Genomic DNA, 11,519 nt, shown 5'->3' with positions numbered 1-11,519 from the left:
TTGGAGCTTGTTTCCTCCTTTGGTTGGTTGTTCTTCTGTGCATGGACCTCACATGCTGTCCACCAACGACACATACAGAAAACAATGTTCATAAAAATCCTGAAACAAAACTTTATATTTTTTATTTCCTGGAGCCAAACAAACAAAGGAAACATGAATCGCTGCTGTTCTAATGTGCAGCAGCACCTTCACATGAGCCGCCGGCATCATCAAACATTTTCTATCCTTCCTGTTCTTGTGCATTCATTTTATTTATGGATTAAAAATGCAGCAGTAAAAGCACCAGTGTTGTTCCTCCATCCTGTCATGAAGCTAATGTCTCTCTCCTCCTTTCCTTATTTGTATGATCTCTTTTTTTTTTTACCATCTGGTGCCTTTAATTTCACAAACTAGCTTCCAGCACTCACCCCCCTATGATAACAGCAGAGTTACAAACAAACAAAGGAGCAATCTTAAGAGAAAAAAGTGCAACAACACAGAATCACCACCAGCATTTAAATCCATACATAACAGCTGCAGCATCTGCATCTGCATCTGCACAGCTTGTGTCGTGTTCTCAGAAGCACCTGTTAAAAACCTCGCTGCCGTTCACACCAGGAGAAACTTTATAGCAGCTGTTTATTTTATGAAGTTTTAGTAAAAGTTTAACTCAGTCCTGCAAATCCAGACTCTGTAGATCCACTGTGTGTTTACTTGTTGGATTCTTCTTCCTTCAGTGTCCAGCTCAGTATTTATTTACCTCTCATCTGTCGTAAATGTTCATGTTCTCCTGTTTTCTTCAGTCTCTCTCATCGTGTTTTTATTTCTCTGTCAGTAATATCTGTTGAGGCTTTGAGTGACTGTGCTGATGTCAGGTTGTCCGTTCATCCAGATCTCACGGAGAATCCTTTCCCGCTCTTCTAACCGCTGGGCGCGATCCAGCTCTAACAATAAACACACACACACACACACACATCCATTGATATAACCATCACACTTCACATCCTACTAAGTCTTTCTATGTTAGAGTATGAGAACATGCATTTGACAGAAACAGATCATCTGTGACAGAGTGTAATGACACATTTTCTTTAAATGCAAACCAAAAACATATTTATACATTTTAAACTAGAGGTTTTGTTTTACTGACATATTATATTCACTCCATGCGGTAAATATAGATGCTGATATGACGTCCTTTGTCTTTTATTATAGTTCATTCAGTCTGAATCTCCTACTGTTGTCATGTTTTGTGTGTCTGTATGTGTGTACCCTCAGCTGATGTGAACATGGTGGCGTGCAGCAGAGCTCTCTCAAACCGCCTGCGTCGTCGTGCAGAGAGGTCAGACGTCTCGTCCCACTCCTCGGACTCGCTGTCCCCAGCAGGCCCGGCCCCTGGTGAAGCCACAACAGCAGCACTGTCTGGGTGACTGTCGCTGTGCTGATGGTGGGGACAGTGACGACGGCGAGGGTGATGCTGCCTGTTCCTCTGGCGATGGTTGGGGTTGTTGGTGTTGCCATAGTGGCAGTCTGCTCGACAGTGTATCTGGAAGACGATGGCGACCAGTGTGACAAGGAGGCCAACACACACACCACCGAGAAACACCAGTGCTGTCCGCTCGGGTTGGTCTGCAAGAGAGGAATAAAAAATAATCTGAAGTTTGACACACACTGTGTCAGCTGCTGCTCCATCTTACTGAGTTTATATGTTGCTATTAAGCCCATTAATGAGTTAAATGTAATTAAGTATTTTCACTAACATGCTTGAATATTTTATCTTCTTTACATTTAGGAAAGTGAGACAGTTTACAATAACAGGCTAATATACTGCTAATGCTGTAATAATATATAATATAGGGTTGATTTTTGTAAAAACAAGCTGATATATAATCAAAAAGCTAATCCAGCGGTAATATGCCAGTGATAACAATGTAATGGGATTATTATGTTGATAATAAAAATAAACTACTGTATTTACACTAAAGCAATAACCAGGTAATAGCTTGGTGCAATCAAAGTAAATATTATTAATATAAGCAAATTATAAAGTGCTACTTTTGCTACAGACGCCCCACTAACTGTCACAAGCCGCATTTTCCAGTGTAATTAGAATACTTTAGTACCATGTTCCTTATTTAACATGCTTTTATTGAATTTGCAAATGTCTGAACACTGATGTCATCTCATTTAAAAGCGATTTTTGTGTGAGGCTATGAGAGTAAAATGGAAGATCATTTGGTCTCTGATGGAAAAAGAAAAAACAAACAGTGCTGTCGTATCACTTGTCTAGTACATAATGGTGACACACGTGGAACTTACCTGCAATGAAGGTGTAAGCGGCCAGTATGTTGCTAAGCAAAGCCATCTCCTGAGACACCACCTTCACCTCCAGGTTTGGACTCGCTGTTGTTGGAGCGCTCATGATTTCACGGAGACTTGAGGTTTATTTTTTTGTCCTGCACAGGTCAGTGGAGCTCACACCTCGTGGCTCCACTAGATTGTAGCACTGAGGGGTGTGAATGCAGCCTGGAGAGATGAAGAGGTGGAAAGAAGAACAAGGGCAGGAGAGGGTGGAGGGGAAGCAGTAAATAAGAATAGAAGGAGGGCAGGAGGCCAAATGGAGAAGAAGAGTGACAGTTATTATTGTCATGTCAGCCTTTAGAAGCAGAAACATAATTCTTCTACATGTCACTCTCACCTGAAATATAATAATTAACCATAGCAGTAAAAAGATTTGCATTAGGATTGAGACACAATATGTTAACTCAGTGTGTAATCATGTCTGTAATCACTGTTAATTAAATAAAAATCAAACAAATAATCACTTATTATAATATAGAAATGCACCAAATTAACATAATCCTGCATTACTGGAGGTTTTTTAAACCAAACATGCTCATTAAACTTATATAAATTCAAATATGTGCTTTAGGAAAAACATGTATGATCATGTAGGAACTGATCACCAGTATTTTCTGTTTAAGACAAGATCAGTTAATCATAGAGTACGTCGGAGAGTTTTCTCTCTCACTACTTTCCACTTCTGCATAAACATGTCTGAGCTGTTACTCTGCAGGGTTTAGACAAATAACAGCAAAGAGGCGTCAGCTAACAGGTAAATCTGAACATTATTCATCAAATACCAGCATTTAAATGTAACATGACACACAATGAGAGACACAAACACACACCCTCATTCACTCATGTCTTTGCAGCACCAGAGCAACAATTTAAGTTTGAATTTGTTGAGTAGAAATGAGTCAAACCACTAGATGGCAACAAATAACCATCAACTTATTTACATTTTACAACTTGTAAATTCAAGTTATTTAAAGCTACTACACTTCAAGTGTAGGTGTAGTTTACCACACAATCACTAGAAGCATGTTGTCAGGTTAAATGTCTTTCTGCAGATAAAATAGCGTGTCGTTTTCAATCTGTAAATTAGTTAATTTACTGTAAATGTCTCTTTACTCTTTATGGATATGTACAAAAAAATCCCACATGATACTAGATGTGGATGTAACCACCCTGTAAAACTGTATCTACCAAATATCTAAATGTACCAGGAGGGCGGCCGCATCACTTATTGTTAACTGGAAAAATCGTTTTGCAAATTCTTCACCAACCCTTAAAATATCAACATTTGATCATTTAACTGTACGTAGTTGCAAATTAAAACGTGGAGTTAATATGCAAACATCTGCTGCACCCCACAGATTTCATGCTTTCTACAGACAAAAATCAGTGAGTGTGAAATAAAAGTACTTAATTACAATTAAATGCATTTCTAATTTGAGTTCCAGAAGTATCGGCAGCAAAAGAACTGAAAATATCAAAAGTAGAAGTGCTTATCACACTGTTAACAACGATCCATCCGTTTTACATTTTAATGTAACTCCAGCTGAAGGTTTAGTGACTGTGTGGATCAGTGCTGCACACAGCATTTGTTGTCTATAAGCTATTTTGCTAACAGGTAAAATGTGGTGACAGAGACAAATAGTTGTACAGCTTTGTGTCTGGACATGTAGATCCACACCCAGCTGTTTATCTCCTAACACTTGCCTGAGTGTTTTTTATGCTCCAGAGTACAAGAGATGTGATATTTAAAATACATCGTGTTTTTGGACCACTGTTGTGAAAAATACCTGAATAAACCATTTAAATGAGTCTGAGGTGGTTAGTAGTTGGTAAGATAGTTAACAAGTTATGTAGAAACATTAAACTATACTATTTTGAACCACTGAGACTTTGCATGTTTATTAATGATGAATATCTAACGCTGAGAGCGCACTGAGGTTTGACAGACAGCTCCAGAAATAAATCTGTCTACATCAGCTACTCCAGCTAATAAAAGCTGCGTCTCACAGAAGATGAAGCCAATTAGCAACTATCGGTTTGTGCCGTTACAGTGTTGTGGAACAGCGTAAGATAAAAGCCAGCAGTGTTTTTAATATCACTTATTATGTTCCCCAACACTCATACTCCTCAAATATTTACAGTCCCATTTAACGATAAATGAAAATCTGTGTCCTAAATTATTTTTATCTCTTTTTCTGCAGAGTTATAAAACGTATCTGCACACGCTGATGGCTGGTGTTTTGAACGAGAACTGTGCTGGAAGCACCGACTGTCTAATTACACAGAACATTTGTGGAGCCCCTCTGTAAAACTTGGATTACTGACATTCTTCACCAACATTTCATGATGCTCTGAATCTCTTCTTCTTAATAAGATCAAGCTTTCTAGATGTGACTGAAGCTTGATTGTGCAGATCTGTGGTTCCTGTACCACCCTGTGTGTGGCTCTCTGTTCTCACTGGCTGATTATGAACTTTTCCCCCTTAAACCATTTACATATTTATGCAAACGACTAAATGTCAAAACCTTGACGTTTTAAGCCTTTAAGCCCTAAAACATAACAGGAGCATCAAGACCTGCATGTTGTGAACCTGTAAAGACAAAACTGTAAAAAAAAAAAGAAAAAGCAAAGCATCAACACACAACAGCAGCTGTGCAACGTAACACAACACAACCTCGGAGCATTTCTAAATTCACCGACTGTCAGGGCCATTTTGTGATGTTGTGTGTAAATGCTGCAGGACGTGAATGCCCTTCTCTCTCCTGCTCTCTCGCTCCTCTCCCTTTCTGTCTATTGGATTTAAAAATTAGATTTTATTATTGTTTATTAAATTGTTTTGTTTAGCACACAGTATTAACAGAATGCCTTTTGGTATTCCATGATTCACACTTTAGTCTTTATACTTCTTAGATCATGTTGTTGTTTGATGTTTGTTTGCTTTGTACCTCGCTTGTGTGTCGCTGTGGATAAAAGCATCTGCCAAGTAACTAAATTTAAATTTAAATGTAAATGTAAATGATGTAAGTGCATCTCTAGAAGCTGTACGAGCACGGACAAGCAGAGATCTCAAATAAACAGATGTCCATCAGTGTCACAGCAAGTGAAGTAAAGAATCGTGCAATAATTTACTATCAAGCAGCTGAGCATCAGTTATGTCATAACATTATTATGAAACACTGGCCTGCAGCCAGCTCATTACAGTCAGTCACACAGTCCAACAGTCTCCAGAGGAGGACAAACAAAAAGCCCCCGGTCCTGCGATACAGGAGCCCCAAGCTAAAAGAAACACTCTTTAGATGAACATCATCGAGAACGGGAACGTCGTTTGGACATTTAGGTCAACTGAGCTGAGAGATAAGCTGAGCTACTGCCAACAACCAGTTATATTAGACCGACTGACCAAAGCTAAACCACCTCGAAATATCACTAATTATAGAGATAGTTAGAACTCCCCAGATGTTAAACTGAAGTTTTTACACTTGTTTTTGTACGATTAAAGAGATCAGATTAAGTTTTCTGCAGACTTTACCAGAGACGGGGGGAGAAGTACGGCTTGTGCAGCACAGCATGTGTGTTTAATGTTTGAGCTTCAGGTTTGAACCTTTGGATAGATCCAGGCTAATTGTTCCCTCTGCTTCCAGTCTTAGTGTTGAGCTAATGGGCTGCTGTTTTGAGTGAATCTGATTTGTTGCATTGAAAACATTTTTTCAGCCCCAGAAAAAAGTAATAAGTTGGTATTTTCTGTGCACACTGTCTCAACAATCCAGCCTGTTTTTATTTCTACTGCATGAATAACGTCTAGATGCAACATGTCAAATCTAAATGCAATTTCCTTGGTCCTTCTTCTTCCTTCCTCTCACTCCAAATTCTTATGTGACTCAATAGCTCTTTGTTTTTCTCCATGTGGTTAAGAAGAGTATATAGTTCCAGGAGATGCCCGTGCATTCATCCTCCACATGCACTCATTACAGCTGAAGCGTATTTCTCCCCCTGAGTGTGTTTGAAATGCTAATACAACATGACACTGGCCTTTCCTTCCCCTGCTCTACTGTCAACATGACCTGCACACAGAGAGCGGAGAGAGAGGAGGCAGAGAAGTTAAAAGTATGAACATAGGATCAGAAAAAACTGAGTGAGACACAGAGACATAGGATAAAAAGTCACGTTTGACAAACACACAACCTGCTGTACTTCATATCAACATGGTCATAATCAGCAGCAAATCTCACACACACACACACACACACACACATACTCACATGTGTCTAATGTAAAGATCCCATCAGGAGTGCGTTTACTCTTCCTCCTCTTCCTCCTCTTTCTCCTCTCTGCTCTGCACTTCTCCGTAGTGCACTCCGCTCTGCTCTCTCCTCCCCTTTCCACTCCTCTACTATTATCTCCTCTCCGTTCTTTGCCGTTCCCTCAAAGAAAAAAACTCTAACAGTGTAATTATGAGTATAAATCTTCTGCGTCCTCCTCCAGCTGTCACGCAGGCCCACGTCCACGAGCCCTCGTCTCCTCTTTACTTTCTTATGCAGATACAGATTAAAAATTTCAGTCATTCTCACTTCTTCCTTTCAGTTCTTATTCTTGTTGTGATGCAGAAGCAGCAGCTGCAGGAGGGATGTTGCTCCGGCTGTTTTCCAGAGTGTAGTGTTCTGATGGTCCATGTCAGCTTTTCCAGGTTATTTTCCCGACAGAGAAACAGAGGTCAGGTCCTGAGGGCAGAAATGTGACATGAGAGATCCAGACAGGTCGACTACATCTCTCTGTTCAAAAACGTCTGCATCCCTCTCTCTCTCTCACAAACACACACAGTTTTAAATACAGACTCGTTGCTGCTGACTTTCTGGTTTCTCTGTTTGTCGCTCATGCAGGACATTCAGGAGAGGGAGGAGAGAGAGAGAGGCTGAGGGAAGACGAGAGGGGGAGACAGAGCAACAGCAAGTCTTAAAAAAAAAAAAAAATCACATGTGTAAACCGTCTGTGGCCATGTGTTAAATTTAATACACGGAAAATTGATGCGTCCACATATGGTGCAATATGTTGCATGTGGACAGTGTTAATCACAGTTTATTGCATCGCTTATTTGATATATATCCCCCTTAGGCAATATTATTAGTAAACATAATGCAGATGATGCCCAGTTATATCTATCTATGAAACAAGAAGAAACCAATCAATTAAATCAAACTTCATGCTGCTTAAAAGACATAAAGGCCTGGATGTTCTCTAATGTTCTACTCCTTAAATTAGACAAACAGAGGTTTGCACTTGACATTAAAACAGTTCAATACAAGCTCAGAAACAGACGTATGTTTATATCCCACCCTGTTGAGCTCTGTGCCAGAACCCCGTATGCTGAATTTGTGCGTTAGCGCGTCTCGACAAGTTTTATTGGAGTTTGTGGGTGATGTTTTAGAGCTAAGTTGAGTTTTCTAAAATTACTTTATATGAAATAACGTTTATGAAAATTTAATCAGCCGACCTGTCATCAACGGCAGGTTGTTTTTGTGCTGAAGTTATGTAACAAGAAAAACCTGAAAACCTTCCTGCTGCTTGTCAGAAGCTTCAGGATTATCCAGGGCAGCAGCTCTCAACAGGTAAAGGAAAGAAAAGCAAAGGTAAAGTGTTTGCTAAAACTTGGCTTTTAGGCAGAATGTATTCACTGCTTTTAGATCCTGAACGCACTGAAAGCAACTGGGTGAACTAATCGGATCAGGTCTCCTCAGAACACCAGAAGTTGACCCTCTGTGGACCGAGGAAGTTTTCTTGTCAGTCTATCCAACAGTTGTTCATGTGGACCAAATAACCAAGTGGTAATAATAAAAGTCACTTGCTGTAATAACTTAATGTAGAATTAAAACTCTAAATTTACCAAAGCTCTAAAGCTCTGTCTAAAAACACAGTAAATCGTGTTCTACATACAGAAAAAACACACACACAGCTTACCATCTATAATGCATCTTTTTCTGCACCTCCTGCTCAATGTGATAAAATATTTACACTCTTAACTCTATGCAGTGTGTTTCTGAAGGAACGGATGTCAGTCATCTCTGAAATAGCAAGGGACAAGAGTGATGATGCTGGATGGGAACACTGGTGTTGCTCAACAGTGCAGGCTTTGCTGCACTGGCATTTCTCTTTATTATTCATGACTGAATAACATTCAGGTCAGCTCAGTAGAGGTCTTCACTGGTCCAACACATAGTGGAACAGGGGAAAACCCAGTTTGAACAGACCAGATCTAAAATGATGTTGACCAGGAACTAGTGGAAAGTTTCTGAGGAACAGTGGGTCAAACTTTGAGAAGTACATCTATCAGTCCAGAACTAGTTACAGAGGAAATGCAACAGACTGTTGATTAATATGGGATTTTAAGATATAGAATATGATGAAAGTTTGGTTGTTAAGGTTATGTGAAAACAACGTCCCCTTTTCATTTCCAGCACCAAAAATTAACCTATACAACTGGGCAACAAAACCAAAGCACAATCACACAAGTTTTTTCAAATAATAAATCTTGTAGGTAACAGATTTCTCTAAAATAAGTTCTGATGCTCTTTTTCAGCTGATACTCGTGTCCATTTAGATCCACGTCAGTGTTGGACATAGTGACACACAGACCTGCTGTGGGTCCACTCATGTGTTCTCTGTTTCATGGGGCTGCTTCGGACAACACGTGAGTTCATTGGTCTGTGGAGTTTAGGACGTGCTTCCTGAAGGAGAAATGGGTCACACATGCATAATTTAGAAAATCATTTCCAAAAACAGCTGGGCACCGTAGACTGAACAATAGTAAAGGCTGTCTTGTCTTTGTTGTTTTACCCACAATCACCCCTAAGTAAATAAAAACAACTGTGCTTGTTGTGAAAAGAAGAATCAGTGGAAACAAAACCAGAAGCCGAGACAAACGGGGGAAAGTTCAGTTGCTGCAGTGGGAAAGACCTCGACGACAGCGAGCTAGAAAACACGGATGTAAATAATGCAGGATTGTACATGTTTTTTAAAATTGGCTCTGCAAATGTTTCCTGAAGACAAAAACGGATACCCGGAGCTAGAGCCGGAGGTTACACGTGTATTTTGGTGAGAAACACTGAATGCACGTTTGTTAGGGCGTCTATAAGTGGAGTGAAGCATCTTACTTTACTCTCCCGTCTCTCTCTTGCTACAGGCCACCTTTGCTCAGTGTAGGTTTTTGGCCAGAACACAGACCCCTCATTATTTTTGAGTTATTTCTTTGTGTGTGTGTGTGTTACATAAGACAGCAGTTCATGTGGCGATAATCAAATCATTCCCATGACTGAGTCAAGTGGAACCGGGAGGCCTCTCAGACTCATCCTCCATGCACGTCTCTCTCTCTTTCTGCGTCTCCATGTGTGTTTATTCCCTTCTGTCTCGGTTATTTTCTTCTTCTCTCTTGTTTTGCGTTGCTGCACTTATCTTTCATACTTTATCTCACTCACTTGCTCTCTCTACCCGTTCCTCTCATTTCATTCACATAGTAATATGATGATTTATTATTAACAATTTCTTATAAAAGGTACATTAATAAAATATGAAGAGAAACATGAAATGCAACTAAAGTCTTCATCAGTAAGGTTTTCTATACTCTCCCTCTAAAAGTGTTGGACACTGAGGCCAGTTCCTTTTTTTTTGTCACAGCAAATTATTATTATTTTTATTTTGCCTTGAATTCATAAAATATATTTATCCTTGGACTGAGGCAACTACATTAACATGCACGTCCACCTCAGTTGATTCATCACCATTTAAAATAAATCTAAAACTAGAATTTACAGCATTTTGGTGACAGATGACCTGAGAGCATGTTGCTGGGACAGAGCTGTTTTAAAAACTTCGGGGCACATTTCTCTTCATGAATAAGAGACGGCTCACAGTGGTTCAGCTTCGTCTGTGACACATTTGTTTTTAATCAAGTGTAAAACAATTAGTTGCCGTCACTTTGTCACCACATCCCTACAGCACTGAACCCCCCCCCCCGCTACAGTTCAGCTGACTCAGTTCTGCAGCTGTGCAGCCGTCAGCCCCTTGCAGAAGCACTCAGCGTGGTTACGTAATGATACCGTTCCTCCTGTGGACCCACAGCCAGTGGAGGGTAAAGAAGGACATAATGAGGTCTATTGGTGCGCACTGACAACTCCACTGACTCTGTGGTTGGAAACCAACAAACAGAAACCGGTGAAAAATAAAATGAAATACACTGCCCGTCCAAAAAAAGTCACCACCTGGATTTAACTAAGCAAATAGGTACGAGCCTCCGATTAGATAGTAAATTCAATTTATTAATATTGCGCCAAATCACAACAGAAGTCACTTTACAGAGTTTAACAAAATATAACAGAATACAGACTGAATGAAAACCCAACAACCCCACTTGAGCAGCACTAAGCGACAGCAGAGAAGAAAAACTCCCTTTAACAGAAAAAAACCTCCAGTAGAACCAGGCTCAGGGTGGTCATCTGCCTTGACCGGTTGGTCAAGTGAAAAGAGGAGAGAGAAAAGAACAGCAAAAACACTGGACAGGCTGGTAGGACCAGTAACTGGACTCTGGAGATATACAGCTCCAAGGAGGAGGATACCTGCAGAGGAGAAGAGAGAGGTCCGACTCTCCCATCATCAATACAAGATCTTGGTAAAAGAATTAATGCAACTCTGGACGAGAATAAATGTTGTGACATTGCAGAAGCTTATTGAAATGATACCGTGGTGAATGCATGTTGTTGACTTTTTTTTGGACGGGCAGTGTGTCTTTTATTTCTATTTTATAGTCTGTTTACTCAAAGTGTTAACTGTCAACGTTCATTAGTCAGGGAACACAGTGTACATTTTAATATCTTTAATTTGACTTAAGAAACCCTGATTCAGAGAGTGGCACAAAGAGGCCAAAGTGAGTACAAACAGCAGGTTACAGACTCCAGGCTGATGAGCTGTGAACAGACAGTCTGGGTTAGAGAGACCATTAACACAGCAGCAGTTAATGCAGGAGGCTCCAGGAAAGAGAAAGTAAAAAAAAAAAACCACAAAGACAAACTTAAACACCTCTACACAGGTGGTCCAGTTTCTGCACACTTTTCCACAAACTCAAAAAACATTCAAATTCAAACTTTAGAACAGAATTTTGTTGATTATTAGGACACAAAACAGCAGAACTAACA

The 11,519-nt window shown here is 40.0% G+C and overlaps 1 protein-coding gene across 1 annotated transcript; it reads right to left on the bottom strand.

Moving 5' to 3' along the window:
* Positions 1 to 644: 644 nt before the first annotated feature.
* On the bottom strand, positions 645 to 6,736 carry eva1a (eva-1 homolog A (C. elegans)). The gene is made up of 4 exons (XM_026378799.1): positions 6,600 to 6,736; positions 2,299 to 2,505; positions 1,252 to 1,608; positions 645 to 923 (listed from the first exon to the last, which is right to left on the bottom strand). Exons 2-4 carry the CDS (start codon positions 2,399 to 2,401, stop codon positions 811 to 813), a joined length of 573 nt encoding a protein of 190 aa, XP_026234584.1. The 5' UTR covers positions 2,402 to 2,505; positions 6,600 to 6,736; the 3' UTR covers positions 645 to 810.
* Positions 6,737 to 11,519: the final 4,783 nt, after the last annotated feature.

This window comes from Anabas testudineus, chromosome 3 (assembly GCF_900324465.2).
Source record: "Anabas testudineus chromosome 3, fAnaTes1.2, whole genome shotgun sequence".
NCBI lineage: Eukaryota > Metazoa > Chordata > Actinopteri > Anabantiformes > Anabantidae > Anabas > Anabas testudineus.
The sequence above is the reverse complement of the archived record's forward strand: the minus strand, read 5'-3'. Positions and strand labels throughout refer to the sequence as shown.

Excerpts from the sequence above, each read along its gene's own strand:
- eva1a (XM_026378799.1), bottom strand. The coding sequence starts at position 2,401 with ATGAGCGCTCCAACAACAGCGAGTCCAAACCTGGAGGTGAAGGTGGTG. Across the intron at positions 1,609-2,298 it reads CGCTTACACCTTCATTGCAG|ACCAACCCGAGCGGACAGCA; the intron begins GTAAGTTCCACG and ends CCTCTCTTGCAG. Across the intron at positions 924-1,251 it reads CATGTTCACATCAGCTGAGG|AGCTGGATCGCGCCCAGCGG; the intron begins GTACACACATAC and ends GTTTATTGTTAG.